We start from the raw sequence: 24,466 nt of genomic DNA on the forward strand, positions 1-24,466 counted from the left end.
ATGGTAGAAACTGAACCAAGCAACAGGAACCTTGGCAAATTATTTTAGCTCTCTAATCTTCATTTTCCTCATTTTAACTTTTGCCTATTCAACTCAGCTTATGAGAGAAAGTACTTTGTAAAACTTAAATAGTATAAGTTGTTCGCTTGTTCAGTCATGTCCAATTCTTTGTGACCCTATTATGGGATTTTCTTGGCAAAGATACTAGAGGGGTTTGCCATTTCTTTCTTTCTTCAATGAATTAAGGTACACAGTGTGTCACAGCTAGAAAGTTTATGGGACTGAATTTTTTTTTTTCCCTTGAGACTGGGGTTAAGTGACTTGCCCAGGGTCACACAGCTAGGAAGTGTTAAGTGTCTTGAGATCAAATTTGAACTCAGATCCTCCTGAATTCAGGGCTGGCATTCTATCCACTGTGCCACCTAGCTGCCCCTATGGGACTGAATTTGAACTCGGGTCTTTATGACTCTAGGCCCAGATCTTTATCCATTGAACCACTTAGCTACCCTCCTATACATGAATTATTCTCATTATTCTCAGGCTTAATATCTTCATTTACAAAAGGTGGGAGTGGCCTAAATATTATGTATTTTGCTCTAAAACTCTGATTGTGATTGTAGGAATGAGGATTGAGGATTCAGAAGTACTGAAAGAACTTAGTAGCTCATTGAATATAGGCTATTGGTGATGTTAGTGATAGGGATAGGCACTGCATAGAAGAGTTCAGTGTTCTAAGAAACTCCTGGTTAAGGAAACTCCTTTTTATCAAGACATGTAGGCACTTTCCTGGCAATTTATAGTTTTAGGAAATTGCCCAAGGCATCAAAGAGTATATAACTTGCATAACTACAGGTTTTTTGAGTTTGAGTTACCAAAACAGGGATAATATTGTTTATAGAAATATTAACAATATTAATAGAAAATTTTGAATGGAATGTTAGTTTGGTGTGAAAGATCACTTGTTTTGTGTCTTATTTGAATTTTTAGGCTAATAAGTTCAAATGTGATTCTTATAGGAAGAGAAGGTGGGGGGGAGAGGGTGAATAACTTTAAATCAATTTCCTCTTCCTTCATCATTCTAGTTTTTATATTGTGTGGTATTTTTTAATGTGGATTTTTTAGTTAATATATGCTTTTAAGGACTTAGATCTTTAAGTATGATAAATATTTACCAAAAAGATTTAAAAATGGTATTTTTAGATAAGGATAAGATAGCACAATTCTGTTATTGTACCAAACTTAATGCTGATCTTATTAAAAATAAATTAGAGGAAAAAAAATTAGATATGTGGGAAAATAAAAGTTATATTTGTATCTTTCAGCATAACTAAGAATCATTCATAAGATCTGTCTAGAGTCTTTGTTATTTATAATCCAGGGTGCTCAAGGAAAGTCCAGGGAAATGAACAGAGCTGATACATTTATAACTTTCAGATTTAATTCTGTACCTTTTTTCCCCATATAGGATCAAGTTTTGTTTAATTGGGATTTTATGTTAATTTTCTTAACCTTCTTACAGAATAATTATTTAGTGTTCATGGCAGAGCTGTTCTGGTGGTTTGAAGTTGTGAAGCCATCGTTTGTACAGCCTCGTGTTGTCAACCACCCACAAGGTAAAGACAATTACAGAAACTTAAAATTTTTTATCACCTACACAAAACAAAACCAGAAAGTTAATTATAACCACTCCTTGCTTGCCCTTTTAAAAAGCAGGCTTGTGATATTTAGAAAACTATGCTTTGGCATGAATCAATTATGAAAACTGTCCCTTTTGTATGAGAGTCCAAGGTATGCTGATTGGTAAGAGAAGGGCAATGAAAATTGCAGACAATAGAGAAGGTCATTAATAGATAGTCAAAACTGATGACTTTTGATGTCAAAATTTGCAGCCGTGGCATTGAGTTACTCTTAGTACCATATTTACCTGATTCCACACTTCTTGCCCAAGTTTATTTTATGCCTATAATCCTATTCCCACTCTCAAATAAGATTTTGAACATTTTGATACTAAAATAATTCAAAATCGATTAAAATTCTTTCTTTTTGCTTGATGGTTGAACCTTACTTAAGAATATTGTTTATTCAAAATTGAAGCTTAAGAAATTTTGTAAACTTTAAAATGTTATGTTCTATTGATTTTAGGACTTTTGAGAAAGGAAATTTTTATAAGCAAGAGAAGGAATGCATTTATTAAGAGCTTCCTATATATATGACAAGCATGTGTTTATATACATTACAAATTTCGCATTTTGTCAATTGAAAACAGTAACAAGTGAAGAAATTTACTTACAAATGTCCACAGAAAAGTGCAAAGCAAAGAGTTATTCCTGAAATGTTATCTCTAAAGCAAAATTTGATGTAGGGAAAAAAAAAAGCAACAGCAAAAAAATTCTCTTTATAAAATTGAAAATGTGTTTTTATAGGGAAAAAATGTTTTCTTCAGGGGTTTGTTTCTTCTGTTAATTTTTAACTTGTAATTGTTGTTACTGTAGTACACTCGTTTTTTTCCTCCAGTTCTCTTCTATGTAAATATATAGAATTATATAGGATTCAAGTCGTGGAGCAAGATAACAAACTTTCTCTTACCTTTTTCTAAGGCAGATTTTTTTTTTTTAAGTGACTATAGATTTACTTGGATTGGGATTTTTTGATGTTTATTTTACTTTTCCTCTTGTCTCCTGACATCTCATTGTCACTTGTTCTGCCTCTCTAGGATATGTTTACTGATTCCATAAAACCCTCCTCTTTATTACTTTTATCACCTAGCACGTAGCAAAATGAGGGAAAGGGACAGATCTAAACCTCTAACTGCTTCCTCTTTCTCCTGATCCTTCTTATAATAATAATAGCATGTTGTAGAACTTTTAAGGTTTGCATAGGGCTTTACAAATATGATCTTCTCAACAATCCAGGGAGGTAGATACTATTAGGTCTAATTTTATAGATGAGGAAACTGAGGCATACAAAGGTTAAGTGGAACCAAATTTTCTCTTCTTCTAGGGGATTCTCCCTATTTGCAGGATTGGGAAAATTGTGCATTTTATATTTTGAGGAGCGTTTTTTTTTTTTTTTTAAACTCCATGCCATGTTGTAATACACAAAAAATAACAAGCTAAGAATTACTGTACCTGTGGTAGGAAAAACACTTCTTGCTCCATACAATCTATTTACTATAATGAGTTAATTCAATTTAACCAGTAGGCCTTATGCCAGATTGTATTCTTAATAGATGTGTATGGGTACCTCTTCCACTGAGTGTAGCTCTTTTATGACTTGATAGTCTTAATTCCACAACTCATTACTTTAAAGACATGTATGCCACATTTTTTCTTGTTTTATAAGTTGTGTTTAAAAAAAAAAAAAGCCTGCATATCAGAAAGAAAAAACCTATACTATACTATATAAAATAGGTATATTATACTACTATAGGTAGTGAGTTACCTATATTCAATTAAACTAATTCTTCAATTTAAAATATGAAGATATCTATTTGAATAGTTACAAAATTAAGTGATTATGAAAAGAATCAACCCAACCCTTCTTCATTAATTATTTACAGGAGCTTAATCCGGACATGTTTGAATTTTCTTTTCAGTGAAATGTTCTCTTGATTGAGTGAAAGGAGAGGTTGTTTAATTACTGTATAGGAAGAATAACATTTGTTATGATTTTTCTCTTAATACTTATAAAGAAAAACCTTGGAATAATGAGAAAACAGCACTGATGATTCTTCTTATTCTTGTTCTCTTAAAACTTTTCCCCAAATTTTCCCAAACCTACATAGACTTGGGGTTACCCTGATAGTTGCTGCCAAACTCCTTTCAACCCTTCTCAGATATCATTATTCTCTTATCCCTCAGGCCCAGTCTTATAGCTGATTTAAGTAGAGGGGGTGGAATGAGGGGAGCAGTAGCAGAAGGATAGAGATATAAATTTAAGTGAAACTTTATAGGATGACTGTTTCAAATGTCCTGACCTAATTTCTATTATTTTTGCCCCAGTTCAGATTCAACCCCAAAGTAACTCTTTCCTTCTTTTCTGTTTTTTAAAGCTATTTTCTACATCAGAGAATTTATTAAACATTGCCAGTGGTGAGGATGTCATCCTTAACCTCACTATCTCTTACCCCTCCTATGCAATCAGTGGTTAAGTTGTATTGCTCCTCTCTTCTTAACACTGCAGCTACCTTGGTACAAGTTTTTATCACTTCACCTTTGGACTAATGCAGTGATCTGCTTGTCTTCCTGCCTCTAATCTCTCCAGTCCAGTCCGTCTTCCACTCAAATGTCATAATTGGTCTTCCTAAAATAGAATGTGGTACTTTTCTTCTCCTCTTCTTCATACATTAAATTACAGTGGGTGCTCCCTGTCACCTCCAAAATCAAATATAACATCTTTTTGGCTTTGAAATCCTTCATAACCTGACTTCTTCCTATTTTTCACTTGTCTTACTTCTTACTTCCTCCATGTATTGTTCAGTCCAGTGACATAGGCCTCTGCTGTTCCTCATCCCATATACATGTACTACTCTTCCTCTTCACCTTCAGTTCCTCTCTTCTCTGGCCTCCTTCATGACTCAGCCAAAGTCTTATCTTCTGCAGGAAATCTTTCTCCTTTGAATGAAACTGATTCTTTTTTCCCTAGAAATTTTTTTAGGCTTTAAATCATATTTGAATTTTTATTTAATGTTGGAAATATTAAAACATCGAATAAAGATAATTGTAACTTAAAGCTTTCATCTTCTTTTTAGCTGAACCTTTGAAAGAAATGCCTTCTGTTCCAATCCTAAATGCTGCCAAAAGAAACTTTATGGATGGTTCATCCAGTTCTGACTTCCCTACAAGGTAATAATAATGATTATCATCATTCTTGCAGTTTTTACTAAAATAGCTACAGTAAATGCTAAATAGCTTTAATATTAACAAGGGTTTTTATAATTTCATAGGGACTTTTGTAATCTTTAAAAACCATCTTTAAATAGCTTTATAACACCTTTACCCTAATACAGGATTTTTTGAGCTATATTATTTCTGTTTTTAAAAAAAATGTACTGTGAATTCCTAAACAGCCATCTCAAAACTGAACTTTTATAGTAACCAACTCGTAAGATTTGTTAGAACAAAAAAGTTAACTCTTATGCTCTCTGGGACAAATTTATTAGATTTTTTTCAAAAGAGTGTAATCTTTGAGACATTTATTTTAATTGTTTAAAAAATATTCTGTGTAGTAACTGTGTAGTTACTAACAGATCTCAACAACACAATAATACCAAAATTATCTACATTTTGTAGTGTTTTTAATTGGTTTGTTTTTGGGGGGGATGCTTTGGGGGGGGCTTTAGTTTTTTAAATCAGGAAAACTGAATTGAAAAACAAAGATGAAATTTTTGGTTTGATTAAACTCATTTCCCTATTATTTGACATGAGGTCATCCTGGCTTCTAAACCCTACACAAGGTACAGGGAATTAATTTTGCTAGATGTTTTTGCAAAAGATTCTCTGGGAAATTTTTAAGAGAAAGTTAATATCTATTCTGTAGCTACCAGTGCAATCAAACAAGTCACTCAGCCTCCCCAGGTCTCTGTTTCCTTATGTTTAAAATGAAGCCATTGAGGGGAGGTAGTTAATTGGTACAGTGGATGAAGCACCTGCCTTAGAGTCAGAAGGGCAAATCCAGCTTCTCAGACACTTATTAGCTGAGTGACCCCAGGCAATCACTTAACCCTGATTACCTTCCTCTACCCTCCTAACCTCCCTCCAAATGAAGGAGTTAGACTAGATTGAGATCTTCTACTTATACGTTTATAATTCTGATCATCCTGTAAAAAGTAAACAAGTGACCTTTAATCCTTAACCTCTGCTCACCCTTCAGGGGGGAAAAAAAAAATCACTTAATTTTCATCACTCCTCTCCCAATAAATGACTTACACATGTTTAAAACTTTGAAAGGAAGATAGATTGACTTTGGCCAGATCTTAGTCCATTAAGATGTGTTCTCCTTCCCTGTCATGAACAGGAAAACATTGGGGAACAGAATGCTGCTTTCTTTTTCTGGCACCCAGATCTTTCAGGTTTGGCTTTATCATTATGCTTGCTGTGTTTTAAATTGCTAGGGTACAAAGTTGCATCTATACTGATAAATAAGTGCAAAAACAAATTGCAGGTCCATGTATATGATTTTAATAGTTCATTGTTCTCCATGATTGTCTTATTAGAACTGCTAATAGTTAATTGCATGTAGAAAGGTATTCTGAAGTACAAATTTAAGTTATCTTGAATGGTAATTTGTTTTTGATTATCTACCTTATTAAATAAGAATTGACGGGGGAATCCATCTGTATTACTGATTTTATTGTACCTGAGAGGGGGGAAGAAACCAGAATTTTTCTTGGAAATATTATTAAGTCTTATTTTTAAGATATTTAAAGAACAGAGGCAGCTAGGTAATATAGTGAATAAGGCACCAGCCCTCAAATCAGGAGGACCTAAGTTCAAATTTGACTTCAGATACATGACAACTAGCTATATAACCCTGGTAATATCACTTAATCCCGATTGACTCCTCCTAACTTCCCTCCCCTCCTTCTCTCCCAAAAAGAATCCACAATTCTGAGATATCACCTCACACCCATCAGATTGGTGGTTAGTAAATAACTGAGAACAGGATTTGAATTAATGTTTTCCTACCTTCCAAGTTCAGTGTTCTATCCTCTGTGCTACTTTAGCTATCTTACATGTGATCACAATAATTATTGTTTTCCTAATAGATTAATAGGATGTTTTTTTTTGGGGGGGGGGGCTTGAAAACTGTACAAAGTTGCCATTTCTTAATCTTATGGTATAGAATGAGAAGTGATGAGCTTGTCTAGAAATTTTTGTGTAACAAAATATATAATATTATATTAATTTGTTTTAGGGAAGGTGCTACATTTCCCCAATCTCATCATCATCTGCCTGCTAGACATCGATGCCCACAACCACCATCTGATTCAGGTAAAAAGTAAAAGATTAAAAGAGAATGAGCTTTTTGGTTATATTTTACATTTATTAGTTTGGGTTTTGAAATATCAATAAGAGTAACCATTTATAAATAAATAGGAGGGCTCATTCTTTATCCTGAGATAGTGGCTAGTCTGGCTGAATTAAATAGCTCATATTTCATTTACTTTTCATCTATCTGCAATTTTCCAGATTGCTATTTTACTTTTTGTAATGCTAATGTTTGAGTTTATGAAAGTGTTCCTTTTTAAAAATAAAATGTTTCTGTTTTGCATTTAAAGGAGGAATTAGAAGGTCTACATCTATGTCTTATGTTGATGGCTTCATAGGGACATGGCCTAAAGAGAAAAGGTAAATAAAAAGTTATTTTCAAACATAGCCACCAAGAAAATTCTGTTAGCCAAATTATTTAATGTAAATTTGTATTTAGTCCCTAATCTAAGGGAAGCATTAGAACAGGCATGTAAGGGACTAAATATTGTTAAATTTAGAAGCTTGAGGAGTAGGTTGCATCTCTTGACTTATTCCTTGAGATTTCCATAATTATAAGTACTAGAAAGAAGAAAAATTTTTCTCCCTAAAAAATTCATCTCATTATTTCATATTTGAAGCTATAATTTTCTTGAATTATCTAAGAATTTTCTCTCATTTTTTCTTTTTTAAGATCATCTGTGCATGGAGTTTCATTTGATATTTCTTTTGATAAAGAAAATAGTGTGCGGAGATCTACTCTAAATAGAGGAATCACTCGATCTCTTAGTAATGAAGGTCTAACACTAAACAACAATCGTATGCCTAAACATATTAGGAAAAATTTGTCCTTCAAGCCAGTGAATGGAGAAGAGGAGACAGAAAGCATTGAAGAAGAAAATAATATAGACTCTCAAAGTGACCTCAAATCTTGTGTGCCTCACACTACGACTGAACTAAATTCTAATGCAAATATTCATTATAAACTCCCAAATGGAGCTTTGCAAAATAGGGTACTTCTAGATGAGTTTGGCAACCAGATTGAAACACCAAGCATTGAAGAAGCCTTGCAAATAATTCATGATACTGACAAATCTCCCTGTACTCCTCAGACAGACCAAATCACAAATGGGTTCTTTCTTCATAGCCAGGACATGAGCCTCCTTAATTCAGATTTCAAACTAAATCCATCCAGTCCTGACATCATAACTGACACAAAAGGAGCTCTGAGTCCTGTGACTGATACTACAGAGGTAGATACTGGAATTCATGTTCCTTCAGAGGATATTCCAGAAACTATGGATGAAGATTCTTCTTTGAGAGATTACACAGTTAGTATGGACTCAGACATGGAAGAACCTTCCAAATTTGTTCAGGATTATGATATGCGAGGTAACAACCACAGAGAAGCTTTAAGTCCTTGTCCAAGTACTATGAGCACTAGGTCTCAACCAGGCAGCAGTGCTTCTTCCAGCTCAGGAGTTAAAATGACAAGCTTTGCTGAACAAAAATTCAGAAAACTGAATCACACAGATGGCAGAAGTAGTGGAAGCAGTTCTCAGAAAACTACACCAGAAGGCTCTGAACTCAATATTCCCCATGTTGTTTCTTGGGCTCAAATCCCTGAAGAAGCAGCTCTTCCTCAGGGAAGAGATACTACCCAGCTACTGGCTTCTGAAATGGTCCATCTTAGAATGAAACTAGAAGAGAAAAGGAGAGCTATAGAAGCACAGAAGAAGAAAATGGAAGCAGCTTTCACCAAGCAGAGACAGAAAATGGGCAGAACAGCCTTCCTCACTGTAGTAAAAAAGAAAGGAGATGGAATATCTCCTCTTCGAGAAGAAGCAGCTGGTGCTGAAGATGAGAAAGTCTACACTGATAGAACGAAGGAAAAAGAATTACAGAAAGCAGATGTACGGACTAATAAATCTGCCACAGAAGTAATAAAAGACAGTGTTGAGACCTCTCAAGGCAAATGGCTGAAATCTCCAACCACACCTGTAGATCCTGAAAAGCAATGGAACTTGGCAAGCCCCTCTGAAGAGACTTTAAATGAAGGAGACATTTTAGAATATACAAAATCCATTGAAAAACTAAATTCATCTCTTCATTTTCTACAACAAGAAATGCAACGTTTGTCGTTGCAACAAGAGATGTTAATGCAGATGAGGGAGCAGCAGTCTTGGGTGATTTCACCTCCACAACCTTCTCCACAAAAACAAATTAGAGAATTTAAATCTTCTAGGCAAACAGGACTGTCATCTCCAATTGTGCCATTCTCTTCAGACTCCCCTCGTACAACGCATCCATCTCCACAGTCTTCTAACAGGAAGACTTCTTCCTTCCCTGTTAAAGTTCAAAGGACTCCTAGACCAAACGAACTCAAAATAACACCTTTAAATCGCACCTTAACTCCACCTAGGTCTGTTGATAGCCTTCCTCGTTTGAGAAGATTCTCACCAAGTCAAGTTCCCATTCAGACTAGATCTTTTGTATGCTTTGGAGATGATGGAGAGCATGTGTGTGAACCTCAATTAAAGGAAGCTAAATCTACAGAAGAAGTGAAGGACGAAGTGGAATCCAAAGGGACTTTGGAACAGCATGTACACAAACTAGAAGAAAAGGAGCCCAAACCTGTGGAGTCATCAGTTTCTGAAGTATTGTCACAACCCATTGTGGAGACTGTTTGTCTTACACCAAATGAAGATCAAATAAATAAACCCACTATACCACCTCAGTCTTCTGCTTTGCTAGCTCCAGCTCCAACCATAGCTCCTAAAAATGCTAATTTAATTGAAGTATCCCTCTCAGACTTAAAACCTCCTGATAAGACTGATGTATCTGTTGAAAAGTATGAAGGGGAAAGTGATAAAGAACAATTTGATGATGACCAGAAAGTATGCTGTGGGTTCTTTTTTAAGGTATGTAATTTAAGTTCTGCTGACATCTGCCCAAATAATGTATTTGCTTTAATTTCAAGTTGACCTTTTATCAGTCTATCACTATACATTTGTTGGTGTTTGGTACTGTGATTCCTGATTGACTGATAGAAATTGTGATGTTCAACATGCCATAATCTCCTTGAAAGGAGTGATGGATAATATAGTTGAGATTTGATACTAAAATGTCCTGCTTTGAATAAAGGCATCAAATTGAATGTTTACAAAATTTGCCCCTTATTTTCCTTTCTCCCTACAAGTCCCTTGTAGTCTTTAAAATTATTTTTTTTATCTCAAAGAGACTGGAAATGTGAATTGTGCATTTTGGATTTTGCCAATAGCTGTCTTTTTTTTTTTTTTTTAAATTGAGTTTTTTCTTTTAAATATTTATTGAAATCTTTGTTTTGTATATCACTTTGATTTCCAAATGTTTTTCCTTCTTTCCTAGTTAGAAAGCTATCCATTGTAATGAAGAATTAAAAAAAAAAAAAAAGAATCCGTTCAGCAAAACTAATAAAAACATATTAACTTAGATTGATAGTATATGCAATTATGTTTTTTTTTAATAATAACTTTTTATTTTCAGAATACATACTAAGATAGTTTGCAGGGCCCTTGCAAAACCCTATGTTCCAAGTATTTTCCCTCCCTTTCCCCTAAACAAAAAGCAATCCAATATGTTTAAACATGTGCAATTCTATACATATTTCTACATATATGCTGCACAAGAAAAATCAGATCAAAAAAGGAAAAAAAAAAATGACAAACAAAAGCAATAACCAAAAAAGGTGAAACTATGTTGTGATCCACACTCGTACCCACAGTCTCTCTCTGGGTGCAGATGGCACTCTTCATCCCAAGTCTATTGAAATTGGCCTAAATAATCTCATTGTTGAAAAGAGCCAAGACCATCCAAGTTGACCATCACATAATCTTGCTGTTGCCATGTATAATGATCTCCTGGTTCTGCTCACTTCATTCAACATCAGTTCATGTAAGTCTCTCCAGGACTCTCTGAAATCATCTTACTGATTGTTTCTTATAGATCAATAGTATTTCATAATATTCATATACCACAATTTATTCAACCATTCTCCAACTGATGGGCATCCATTAGTTTCCAATTTCTTGCCACTACAAAAAGGGCTGCCACAAACATTTTTACACATGTGGGCTGCTGAATAGAAGAGTATGCACAGTTTGATACCCCTTTGGGCATAGTTCCAAATGCAGTTATATTTTAAAAACAAACATCCCCCCCCCAAAAAATGATAAATTAATCGGACTGTATAAAATAAACCAATTTTTATAATGTATTAAGGTTATGGAAAATGACCTTATTATAATTGTAGTAAGGAAGAGAATACCCAGCAAACAAATCATGGTTTCCCCTGGATATCTAGCAGGCTTATAGTATGGAACTTATTCCTAAACTGACCAGCAGAGGGCGGCCCTGCATTGGCCATCTAGGTGAGGGACTGGTAACACAAGGGAGTGCAGAAAAGACCATTAAATAACCTCAGAGGAATCTCAGGAAATCAGCACAAACCCTTGTGCTCCAAACAGACAAGAGTTACCAACATGTCTAACCCCACAAAACAAAAATATTGCCACTCTGCCTGTAGATATGTTTAGATTATTAGTGTTGCCTAAATCTCCATTGGTGTTGGAGTCACCACATCAAAATGTCATACACTCAAGCATGCCATGCTCTGCTTGGAAAAATGTTAAGCCTTGTCACATGAACAGCTCTTTCACCATAGCTTTGCCTCCATGAACACCACCTTCCCGTATTTGGAAGCTGCTTTTTTTAGCCTGGATTCATGACGCTTCATATTTATCATTCTTAAATTTTACCTTCAGCTATCTTGTTCCATTCTGTTGATTAACTGTCCCTTCCAGCTTTATTTTCTTCATTTTTGCTGAACAGTGTTCTTTTAGAAGGACAGGAATCCTATTTCCTTTCATTAGAGGCATTCTTTTAAGTTGATAAGAATCTATTAATCACCATTGGAGTTGATCTTTTGTTTTTAAGGCTCTTTAACTGTATGTATTCTTATCTAGTCAATATCTTTCTCATTTTCACACTGGTGTTAACATTTTGAGCTTGTAAATAAATTATTCTGTTAATATCAGATTATTTCAGTTTTAAATTCAAGTTCATTTTATTTGTATTTTGATTTCATTTTTTATTCAATATTTTTTCTCCAATTACATGTAAAAACAATGCCAATTTCTATATTAGTCGTGTTGGGGAGGAACTTCCCCTACCCCAAAAAAACACACAACAAGAGTATTAAAGTTTTTAAAACTATGCTTTGATCAGTGTTCTGAATTTTTCATATAAGTCTTTCCATGTTGTCTGACTTACTTTTATAGTAAAATATTCCATTACAAGCATATATGCTGCAACTTGTTCAACCATTCCTCAATTGATCAACATCCCCTCAATTTCTATTTCTTTGACACCACTAAAAGAGCTGTTGTAAATATTTATTGTACTTATAGTTTCATAAATTGATTCTTTTCTAGTACCCAATATCCATGTACATTAAAATATTAGGTAAGAATGGGTTCTAGTCCCATGTCTCCCATCTTTGTAGTGATGTTAACCCACATGAGTTATTGACCTTCTCTGAGTCTTAGTTTCTCATTTGTAAAAGAGGAGATTCCTTTCAGTTCTGAATTCATGATCCTATGAACAAAATAATTATTTTGAAATTCAATATTATTATATATGCTTTTATATAAATTTAATCTTGTAGTGTATCACCTCACATTGCCTAATATGAAATATAGCTAGTAAATTTGCATAAGTTTTCCATAACAACCTGTTGCACAAATAGTTCATATTTCCTATTAGAAGTATAGCTGCTACCAAATGTGAAACATTCACAAATTAGAATGCAGTCACCTGAGGTTATTTATCTGCTTTCTTCTAAATTCCCCAATTGTTAGGATGATCAAAAAGCAGAGAATGATATGGCAATGAAACGTGCAGCTCTATTGGAGAAACGATTGAGGAGAGAAAGAGAAACCTTACTTCGTAAACAGCAGCTAGAAGCAGAATTAGAACATAAGAAGGAAGAAACAAGGTAATCAAATTGTTTCACATAGGAAAATGGTATGTCTTATTAATTTGAATTCATTATTAGACTTTACGTGTGCTAGGATTATTATTCTATAGTATGCTTTACTTGCAGACAAATGTATTGATTTCTGAATGTTTCTTGGTTTTCAGAGTATCTTCAGACTGTATTTTCCCTAAAATGAAGTAGCATATTTATATGAGGTTAAAAATATCTAAAAGTATATTTTAAAAGAAAATGAAAATTCTATAATTGAGTATATCATTGGTGAAATTAAATTAATGGTTATTTCAGGAAAATCATTTGTGAACACAACCATATTTTTTGGAATGCTTCTGATACCTAAGAACTACTTTTGACTTGCTTTATATAAACACATTCTTTCATATATTGCTTTAAATTGTGCTCATATATAATATGAAGAATTTAACTGTATTTGATTTCATAGGCGTAAAACTGAGGAAGAACGCCAGAAGAAAGAAGATGAAAGAGCACGTAGAGAATTTATTAGACAAGAATATATGAGGAGAAAGCAGCTGAAACTCATGGAAGATATGGATACAGTAATTAAGCCCCGCCCTCATGTAGCAAAACAAAAAAAGCAACGTCCAAAGTCTATTCACAGGGATCATATTGAATCACCTAAAACACCAGTCAAAGGTCCACCAGGTAACACCTTGTTAGAAAGAGTCTGTTCATATAAAAACACCAGCTTGGTTTGAGATACTAACTTGACCTTGCATTGATTAGTGTCTTGTGCTAAGTTGATAAATCTAATTTAGAAATCTGCATGCGTCTTAATTGGAAAGCCAAAATTATCAGATGAAGATTACTTTTAATAGTAATATATTATGCCTGCATGCATATATATAGCAACACAAATGTGAATGGAAAAAACTCTCACTAACCTTTTTGTGGTACTTTTGCCACTGTTGTATTATTTTCAGTTTACTAATTCATTCTTACACTTGTAAACTTAGGAATATTATAATTTGGAAAACATGAAATGGACCAGAAGGATTTCAGCATAATAAGAAATGTTAGGTAAAAAAGTCCTTAAAAAGCTCCTTTAATATAGAAACTGAAGATCTTTATTTCTAATTTTTTTAATTAATGTCTTTTCTCTTTCATTTCTGCATGGTTACTTCTTATTCCCTCAAATCCTTATCTTTTTATGATCTAATATTTTGGAAAACTTGGCAAGATTCTCTCAGTCATTTAAAAAAACTAAAAAAATCCCCAGTATAGCAATCACATGCAAAAAAAATTGTTTATATGCAGAAAAATTACATATTGGTTACATTTAATCCACCACTCAATATAATCTATGTTGAAAAAAAATTACAAAAATACTGACTCCTTCAAGTATGAGTGATAGGATTATAGATTAAGAGCTAAAAGGGATTTTGAGGTCATTCAGTCCAACCCCTTTGCTTTTCAGTTTCAGAAGATGAGATGTTAAGTGACTTGCCCAAAGTCGAATGGCTAGCACATGTCTCAGGCTGGATTTGAGCTCTCGTTTTTCTGAGTCCACTTTCTATACTTTAAGAAACCGAATTGAGGTGGTCTGGTCCTTGGACAGTTAGACAGTCTATCAGTGTACCCACCTGTTCAAAAGCTTTTTCTTCTTGTCAGAACTTGTCCAAACTTATGCCCAGCTCGCATAGTCTTTGCAAGAACAAGGCACCTTCCATGTCATGAGGAGGCATCAGAACTTTAGTGAAGAAAATATTTAGTATTGCCTAAAAAATGTTTCTGTAGTTAAAAAGCTGCTTTTCCCCACCTACCAATGAAGGATTTCTGAAAACACCTTTTGACTTGCAGAGTTGGATTTTTTGATTGTTTTTAATAAAATCTCCTTATGGGATTATTATTTTTATATATCAGTTTAAAACTTGCTTTCTTGGAAATAGCAAATTTTAGTAACAAAATAAAATTATGTTTATCAGAGTATATCAGTTGTGTGTTACTCATATTCATGTGTTACAAAATTGCAAACTACATATATGCATGCAGCATAGTACATGTTAAGATGAATACTAAGTGAAAAAAAATTATTATAGAAGCTCTTATCTCCATATGCTGGTGTTATCTAATGAACAGACTCTTTGCTATTTGCCTGTTTAAAAATTCTAACTTTGTTTTTATCTAGGGTCACGAATTTATCGTGTTTTTTCAGTCTCTAGCCTTTCTTTGGCGTCACTGAACACAGGAGACAATGAGAGTGTGCATTCGGGCAAGAGAACACCAAGGTAAAGTAATCATCATTAACATTTTTATTAGAAAATAATTCATTATTTTTAATTATCCCTAAATAATAAAAAAAAAATCTTCAATTTTCTCCATTTTAATGTTATGCAACTTGTGCTCATTAAATAACCTCCTATTTAAATCATATCCATAGTTTTACCTAAGACAAACTTTCCTTTTTTTTTTAGAAGACTTTTTCCCCCTGGTCATAGATTGTCAGCATTTTTTGCTGTTTATGAAAATATTTTATTTGTATTAATTGTCACAAGCTAAAATTTTGCTAAATAAAATTATCATTTTTTTTCAGGGTGGGGGAAGATAAAGGAAAAGTGAAATTATTTAGGTTGGTAGTGCCAGTTATTTTCTGGGCTATTCTCATAGACTAATTACATTTGTTTGGTACTGATTTATTACCTAAATTCAGTCTTTACACAATAAAATCTGCTCTTCCCCCAAAAATGAAATAGTTGAGAGATGTAAGAGATCTCAGAGACCAGATCCAGCACACCAAAACTGAGAACCCATCTTAGCCATGCTACCTCTTCACCCACTCACCCCAGCCCTTTTCTTATAAACTTTTGGTGAAGAGAACCACTGTCTCTTTTTCCTCCTCAGTAGCATTTTATCTTTTGAATCATATGTAAAGATAGTTTTCACATTTATTTTTGTAAGATTTTTCTTCCAGATTTTTTTCTCCCTCCCTTATCTTTGCCTTTCCCCAGATTGTAAGCAGCAATCTAATATAGATTGTAAACATACAATCATTTTAAACATTTCCATTTTAGTTATTTTGTTAGAGAAAAATTTAAAAAGGAAAAAACCACTATCTCTTGAAGGAGACAATTCTGCTTTGGGATAACTCAGAATATTAAGTTTTCCTTTCTATCCCTGACTTGTGGTTATGCCCTTTGATCCAGGCAAAACTAATTTTATTACTCTTTCTTTTGACAATCATTGAGGTACTTTAATATACCTCCTTCACTTCTCTCTCCCCCCAGCTATGTATTCTTTTTTCTAGATTATAGATCCCTAGTTCCTTAAACCATGCCCAAAATGTATGCTAGTCATCTTTTTGAGAAGATAAAGGGGGGCCCAAAGGATACTGCTCTGCTCTCTCGATTGTTAGTGAGAATTAAGTATTCCTTTAAAAAAAATACAAGAGGAAATTCTGTGTCAAAAGAAATTGGGAAAAGGATATGAAAAGGGAGGGTGTAATCCTGAACTATACCAGAAGATCCTGGGGGGCAGTAGGCTATACCTTGGGAGAATGAAGAAACTCCTAAATACTTAGTGGTAGTAACAGATATGAAGCTGTTCCTGAAGAGGGAGCTCTGGACTGTCTGCTCATTCTCCAGAGAACATAGTGGGAGGGAACAGGTGCCATCAGGTGATGAGGGAGCATCAGATAAGGGCCAGAAGACAAAGAGACAAGTAATGATTATTGAAGACTCCCTGACAAAAGTGAGTCAGGCAGCTCTTTGTGGTTCTGAGTACAATAGAAAGGCTTACTCTCTGAGACATGAATAATGGTATAGAGAACCTTACCATAATAATTACCACTTATTTCTGGTGGTTTCATGTGGATGCAGATGAGATTGCCAAAAGGAATCTAGGGAGTATTATTAAGGATTAGAAAATCTCAGTCAAAAAACTGGAAGACCTTCATACATGTATGTTGTCTTTTTTTTTTTTTTTTTTTTTAATAAACAATTTGGGGATTTGTTTTGCCAGTAAATCTCAGGGAATGAGTTTATTTTCCCTTTTCTGGCTGTGATCTTCCTTAAGAAGAGTTCTGTAGTTCAGAATAAATAATTTTACTCTAGGTACAATTCATCATCATCTAGAAAGGAGTCATCTGCTCTGCCCAGTGGCTTAGTGCCAGCTAAGTTTACCTTCCTTACCCTGCCCTCCTTGATGCAAACTGATCTTAGCGTTCTTCATCTGGCCTTCATATTTCTTCTCAATCTTTGTTAAAAATTTTCTCTTCAGAAGTCGGTTTCTGCCTCCTTGTTTTGACTATGGAATAGGCCATTGTGGAACTCTGACCACCATCAGTATGGGGTATAATTGATGCATGGGATGCAGTTCTTCACTAGTACATTGGTCTGTCCCAGCTCATTCTTGGACAATGGTTATAGACCACATCAATGATCCTGGTTTGCAGTAAATAATATTCTGAGATCCAAGTAAAGTTACCCAATCTCAATGTATAGTGCTGCTTCTTGCCACATGTGATTTGTATTACTGTGTAGAGGCAATAAGAACCATCCTTGCTGTTAACTAGCTAGTGATCTAGCTCATATTTGGGCCCCTTATGTAAGGGCTTCTTTACCCCCAGTCTTCTAATTTGGGTCAGTTGTCATAGAGAATACCTATGAATTATGCAGGATACTATGAGTAATGTTTTCATTAATGTATGTCAAAGGCTAGGACTTTTATATGAGAAAGAAGTAGATTTGGGAAGTTAAGAAATAAGAACATGGTGCTGAAACAGGATTCATATTTCTGGACTGAAGTTTAAAAACACAAAAATGATGGATTTCTATCCCAGGAGAGAGTATGTACTTGACAGAGGCTTATAAAAATGTATTTGGATGGAGTCTTGAAAATCTTATTTAAAAGGACTTTAGAATTTGAAAAGAAAGGAGGAGGAAGAAAGCTATCTAAATATATTCATTAAAATAAAAATGGAAATACTCAAATACACCATAGGTGATGGAACATCTATAGGAGCTAGCAGTAAAACCTATGGTCCAAGATATTTTCACAAATATACAAAGTGCAGGTAGGAAACAAAATGAACAAGAGGTCCTAATACAGAGAAGCAAATTTATATATACCACTGAGACTTGGTGGGATGAAATCTATGATTAGACCTTCAATTCTAGGACAGAATACCTTAAGGAGGTATTCTTGGAAAGGGTTGAGGGGCAGTATTAAGAAAACAGATTCATGTGGAGAGCATTTGTATAAAAATCATGACAAGTAAAAAGAAGCAATATTGTCATCAGAGTATACCCATAGATCATTGGGTCAGAAGTAGCAAATAAGTTATAGGAATTTCAGAAACATCACAAGCCTGGCATGAAGACGACATGTTGTAGTGGTGATAGAGGAGTGGGAGAACCCCAATTATGTGAAGGTGTACTGGCACTTTTCTTTCCCTAAAGCAGAGTTGCTAATAATTTCTTGACATCAATAATAATAGTTTCATTCTTTAAAAGATAAAGAACTCATGAGAGAAACTACTTTTTTTTATTTCACTCTTACCCACAAAGGGGATGCTGTGTTAGAATTAGAACCTTAGGGAAAATGCAACACCTCATCTTGAAATGTGCAATAGAAAAGTTGATCATAACCTTAAATGTTCCCCAGATTCTTAAAAGGAAGATTTCAGAGAGTTAAGAAAAGAATAGTTAGCATCCCGTAAGTTCAAATTTTACAAGATAACATGAGAGGCAGAGAAAAAGAAAAATAATTCTAGTGAGGAAGAAAATGGAGTATTGTATAAAGAGATTATTACAAATTCACAGGGAATTTAATAACCAACCCGGATTTTTTTTTTTAAAGACATGATTACAAGACAAAAGTTAAGAGCAGCTAATTCTGGGAATACAGAAGCCCTAGAATATTGTCTATCATGCTAAAGGTCTTTTTGAGCTGAGGATGGCAAGGAAAATGAAGAAGAATAAAAAAGGGGTATTTTTTAAAGCTACATTGGGGGAAGGGTATCAAAGAAAAGGTAAGAATAATACTTATAGTAAATGTTACAGTTATAACTCAGGACAGAAAATGATAATTCCTGCTCAGCCCTTCCATTTTTCCTTCCAGTTGGAATTTGTTTATTTATTTTTTTTTTCCTGAGGCAATTGGGGTTAAATGACTTGCGCCCACAGTCACAGTCAGAAAGTGTAAAGTGTCTTAGGCTAGAGTTGAACTCAGGTCCTCCTGACTGTAGTAGTGCTTGATCCACTACATCAACTAGCTGCCCCAGAAAAAATTTTTTAACCCAGAAAGATCCTAACGAAAATGGCGAAGGAAGAGTTGATACATGTAGAGAGAGAATAGGAATAAGCTGCCTTTGATGAATTCAAATAACTAAGACCAGATGAGCTATATCTGCAGAAAGTGAAGGAACTGGCAGATGTGATTGCTGAGTCACTGTTAATGCATGATTGTTATACACAACTATACATATTTTAATGGGCTTTGTATTTTTTACTTTTTAATTAGTGGGAGAAGAGGGAGGGAAGATAATTGAAAATGAAATTTACTAAAAAATGTGACTATGATGTAACCATAGTCCATAAAAAAAAAAAATAGAAGTTATACTATTTCACATTGTCATCCATTGTAATTTATTTCTTATTCATTTCTCTTGAAATATTCTTAGTTTGAGATGTACAAACTATTTTGTCTTTTTAGGTCAGAGTCTGTTGAGGGCTTTTTATCTCCAAGTCGCTGTGGTAGCCGAAATGGTGAAAAAGACTGGGAAAATGCATCTACAACCTCTTCAGTAGCATCTGGGACAGAGTATACAGGTAAGTTTGTGTTGTTTTTACATAAATAATTGAATTTGAAATATTTATTAGAATAAATTTTTTTATGTGTGTTTTTTTTTTGTTTGTTTGTTTTTGTTTTTTGTTTTTTGTTTGTTTGTTTGTTTTTTCCAGAAAAAAGTTTTAGGCTCTGGATCAATTCTCTTTTACCTTTACAAGTATCTCACAAGTTTAGGCTTATTATAGTGTAGGGTGCCAAACTGTTGTTGGTTTGATGGTTTGTTATTGTTTTTTTATTTTACTTTATCTGTCCAATTTTTTTTATTGGATAGACCCATGTAGAACATAACTTCTAAAAATTTGAATTAGAATATAAAACCTCAAGAATTTTGATTAGAGGCTCTAGTTTAAGGTAAGCTATATCTCCATTGAATTGGTTAGGGAGGTTGACAGCCATAGAAGAGAGGTGGTCAATTTTAGAAATACAAAAATAACTTTAAAGTAAAAATTTGACAATTGCAAAAAAAAATTTTTTTTTTTTAAGAGTAAAACAATGTTTTGCACAGAAACACATACAAAGATGTACCTAAATTTAAATTGAAACAGTAGACTAAAATTTAATGACAGCTAACTCATATGATGGTATCTGGCTTATTCAAAATTAAACCAAAAGCACTGAGAAAGGAGTGGAGCCAAGGTGGCAGAGAATAAGCAAGTCTTTGCCTGAGTTCTTCCTGACCCTCCCTCAGAATCAATACCAGATCAAGCTCTGAATGAGTTTTGGGGTGACAAAACAACTATTTGGACTGCAACAAATTTCTAGGAGAAGATATTTTGTAAGATATTTTAAGAAAGATCTATCTCAGTTGAGCAGGAGGTACTTGACCCAGAGCAGGTGCAGCACAGAGAGGCCCTGGGCAGAAAGCCCTCCACTTGCAGAGGGAATCTAATGAAAGGCTCTTAGCCAAAATACAGCAGCATTAGCTACTCTGGCCGGTTCAGAAGCTGATCCACCGATCAGTAGACTATTTGTGAGACCTTCAATACAACTACAGAGGGCAAATAGTGAGCCCCTGAACCCCAATATAATGTGGGACTTGGCTATGCTCACCCAGTATGGGAAGGAAGCCAGCAGCACCGCCCCAGGGTAGAGTAAAATATCCTGTTGCCCTGTAGAGTAAGCTTGGGAAAATCTCCCCTTTGCCCTAGGAGCAGACCTCAACCTTTAAAAGGAGAGGAAAAAACAAAAAGAGCCCTGACTCTAGATAGCTTTTATGGAGACAGAGGAGAGGAGAACTCAAATACTAAGGACACTAATGGCAAAATGTCTCTAGATGAAGCCCCAAAGGGTAATATGAGTTGGTCTCCAACTCAAAAGGCTCTCTTGGAAGAATTCAAAAAGGATCTTAAAAGAGACTTAGAAGAAAAGTGGGGAGAGGAAATGAGAACTTTGCAAAAGAAAACTCAAGGGTGGAGCCAAGATGACGGAGAACAAACATGACTTTCTGTGACCACCTCTGACCTTCTCTCAAATCAACAACAGATTAAGCCTCTAAATTGGTTCTGGAATCATAGAAGGCACAAATATCTGGAGTACAACACTGTAACATGCCCTCCTAGCAGTTACTATTACCAGTCTCTCCTTGTTCCTAGGCCTTAAGAGTACCTTTGGCCACTGACCTTTTGCAGTGTCAACTAATTCTACCAACTCACCTCCTCTGAGGCCTTCAAAAGTCTCTGACCACGATTTCTTGAATCATAGTTTAATAACTGATAGCGTCACCTGTCAGACTGGCTAAGACTACAGGAAAAAATAATAATGAATGTTGGAGGGGATGTGGGAAAACTGGGAAACTGAGACATTGTTGGTGGAATTGTGAATACATCCAGCCATTCTGGAGAGCAATTTGGAATTATGCCCAAAAAGTTATCAAAATGTGCATACCCTTTGATCCAGCAGTGCTACTACTGGGCTTATATCCCAAAGAAATACTAAAGAAGGGAAAGGGACCTGTATGTGCAAAAATGATTGTGGCAGCCCTTTTTGCAGTGGCCAGAAACTGGAAAATGAATGTATGTCCATCAATTGGAGAATAGTTGGGTAAATTATGGTATATGAATGTTATGGAATATTATTGTTCTGTAAGACATGACCAGCAGGAGGAATACAGAGAGGCTTGGAGAGACTTACATCAAGTGATGCTGAGTGAAATGAACAGAACCAGAAGATCACTATACACTTCAACAACGATACTGTATGAAGATGTATTCTGATGGAAGTGGATATCTTCTACATAAAGAAGATCCAACTCACTTCCAGTTGATCAATGATGGACAGAAACAGCTACACCCAGAGAAGGAATACTGGAAATTGAATGTAAACTGTTTGCACTATGGTCTTTCTACCCAGGTTACTTATACCTTCGGAACCCAATTCTTACCGTGCAACAAGAAATTTGATTTTACACACATATATTGTATCTAGGATATACTGTAAAACATCTAATATGTATGGAATTGCTTATCATCTAGGGGAGGGAGTAGAAGAAGGGAGGGAGGGGAAAATTTTGAAAAGTGAATACAAGGGATGATGTAAAAAAAAATTACCCATGCATATGTACTGTCAAAAAAAATTATAATTATAAAATGAATTTTTAAAAAATAATAATAACCAATAGCATGCTCAAGAACAGCCACGTGTAAATTTAAAACCTTTATTATACCTACTCACATAATGCCCTTACTTGTTAACTCTCTAGTGAACAACTGGTCTGAAGACCCACATGTTCACTATCAAACTCCTTACCTCTCTCAGCTATCTATCCACTGGGCTTGGCTACCCCAGGTTAAAGAGAGCCTGCAGTGAGCTTAAAAGGGTCTGTGAGGTCCCACACATAGCCAATCAGCAAGAGAGCCACCACCCATTATGAAGCTACCTCAGTATAGCTAGGATCCTGCCCAAGGAGCAGTCCTTTTTCCACAGAGATTACACAGAGATTACGTCTGGACCACTCAAATCTCCTGTTGCACTGTGGCCGTCCATTTAAAGGACCTGTACACAACATCTTCCCAGAAGAAGGTATCTTAGAAGAACTTCAGAACGGGTCTGTTTCAAACAGGCAGGGGAACAGTCTGCTGAGCCCAGACTGCAGCATAGGAAGACTTGGTTAGCAAGCAGCTGGGGTGGAAGTCAGAGTGTTGCAGCTTCCACATACCTGGGAATCTTCTATGAGCCTCTTAGACTACTCTGTCTTGGTTGCAAGCAAGTGGATTGGCAGATTTGCTACAAAAGGCAAATTGTAAATCACTAAGCCCTGGAAGAATGGGGACCTAGCCGGGATTACTCAGCACCATAGTCAATCAGCAGAACTGCCCCAAGACAAATTAAAGCAGTTGTCCCCTTTACTTAAGAGCAAACTTTTCAAACCTTAAAAAAATGAGCAAAAACTCTTACCCTGGAAACAGCTTTTATGGAGAGAGAAAAGAATGGACCTCAAATCCTGAGGTTCTTAAATAAAAATCAACTCCAGATGAAGCCCCAAAGAGACGTATTAGCTGGAAAAGAAAACACAGAAATTGTCTGAAGAGAATAACTCCTTAAAAAATAAAATTGATGAAATGGGTAAAAAAATCCCATGAGCAAAATTTATTTACAAGTTCAGTTGACCAAATGCAAAAAGAAGTGAAAAAGCAAGAGAATAATTCACTAAAAATTAGAATTGAACAAATGGCTCAATGAGACTTCAAGAATTAAACAAAACCAAAAAAATAGAAGGAAAAAAAGCACTGAAAGTTAAATAAGATAATAGTCTTCCTTTCAGATCAGTCCTTGCCCTCCCAGTATGTAGGTGTATTGTAAAGTTCTACTTAGCCCTCTCTACTTCTTTCTTTATCCTTTGTCTCAGTGAGTTTAGAGATTTCCCAGGATTCATTGGTTATGTCTTTACAAGTGAGCTAAAGCTAATTCCCAACTCTGAAGCTTTCTCTTGTGCTTTAGACCTTCATCTCTAATTTCTTGCTGGACATCTTCCCTAGGTAACCCCTAGACATCTCAATCTTGATGTGTAGAAAACAGAACTCATAATTTTTCCCCTTAAACCTTGCCCTCCTCCTAGCTTAGCTGTGTGGAACATGCTAAGCTGCTTCACAGCCTACGAGTCACTCTCAGCTCTTCACTTAGCCACCTCTCCGATTGGATCAAATGCCAAGTCTTGTACCTGTCACTTGCATCTCCTGCAACTACCTCTTTTTTCATATCATAACCTGATCCATATTCTCATCATCTTTTCCTCATGCTATAACAACAGTCTCTGAATTGGCCTCCCTTACTCTGATCTATCTCCAACTTACTTGTCTTAACCTAGTTATTGATCTGCTTAAGAAACTAGAGTGACTTCCTATTGCCTTTAGAAGAAGATATGAACTCCTTTCACATTTAAATCCCTTCACAGACTAGCTCCAGTCTCCCTTTCAAGATGACAAGATGTCCCAGAAGTTTTAGTGCAATTTTGAGTTATTAAATTTAAGAAGAGGCTTGAGCTTGGTGGGGAGGAGGAAGAGTGAGTAATGAATTCTGTTTTATACAAATTGAGTTTGAGATGTCTTTGGGACATCTGGGAAAGATGTCAAGCAGGAAGTTAGAAATGAGAGAGACTAAGGGACAGCTAGGTGGCGCAGTGGATAGAGCACCAACCTTGAATTCAGGAAGACCCGAGTCAGAC

At 35.1% G+C, this 24,466-nt stretch overlaps 1 protein-coding gene across 6 annotated transcripts in view; it reads left to right on the forward strand.

Moving 5' to 3' along the window:
• Positions 1–24,466, forward strand: part of CAMSAP2 (calmodulin regulated spectrin associated protein family member 2) — a 145,732-nt gene that overhangs the window by 112,538 nt on the left and 8,728 nt on the right. For 2 of the 6 annotated variants that reach the window (XM_074308722.1, XM_074308724.1), the window contains 9 exons: positions 1,520–1,613; positions 4,751–4,844; positions 6,916–6,992; positions 7,280–7,349; positions 7,663–9,889; positions 12,866–13,002; positions 13,445–13,665; positions 15,149–15,248; positions 19,672–19,787. In XM_074308722.1, the coding sequence (XP_074164823.1) occupies positions 1,520–1,613; positions 4,751–4,844; positions 6,916–6,992; positions 7,280–7,349; positions 7,663–9,889; positions 12,866–13,002; positions 13,445–13,665; positions 15,149–15,248; positions 19,672–19,787 (3,136 nt within the window). Of the gene's footprint in view, positions 1–1,519; positions 1,614–4,750; positions 4,845–6,915; positions 6,993–7,279; positions 7,350–7,662; positions 9,890–12,865; positions 13,003–13,444; positions 13,666–15,148; positions 15,249–18,816; positions 18,946–19,671; positions 19,788–24,466 lie in introns of all 6 variants that reach the window. The other 4 variants (XM_074308723.1, XM_074308725.1, XR_012489056.1 and 1 more) reach the window with 3 other exon arrangements.

This window comes from Sminthopsis crassicaudata, chromosome 4 (assembly GCF_048593235.1).
Source record: "Sminthopsis crassicaudata isolate SCR6 chromosome 4, ASM4859323v1, whole genome shotgun sequence".
In the NCBI taxonomy this organism is placed as follows: domain Eukaryota; kingdom Metazoa; phylum Chordata; class Mammalia; order Dasyuromorphia; family Dasyuridae; genus Sminthopsis; species Sminthopsis crassicaudata.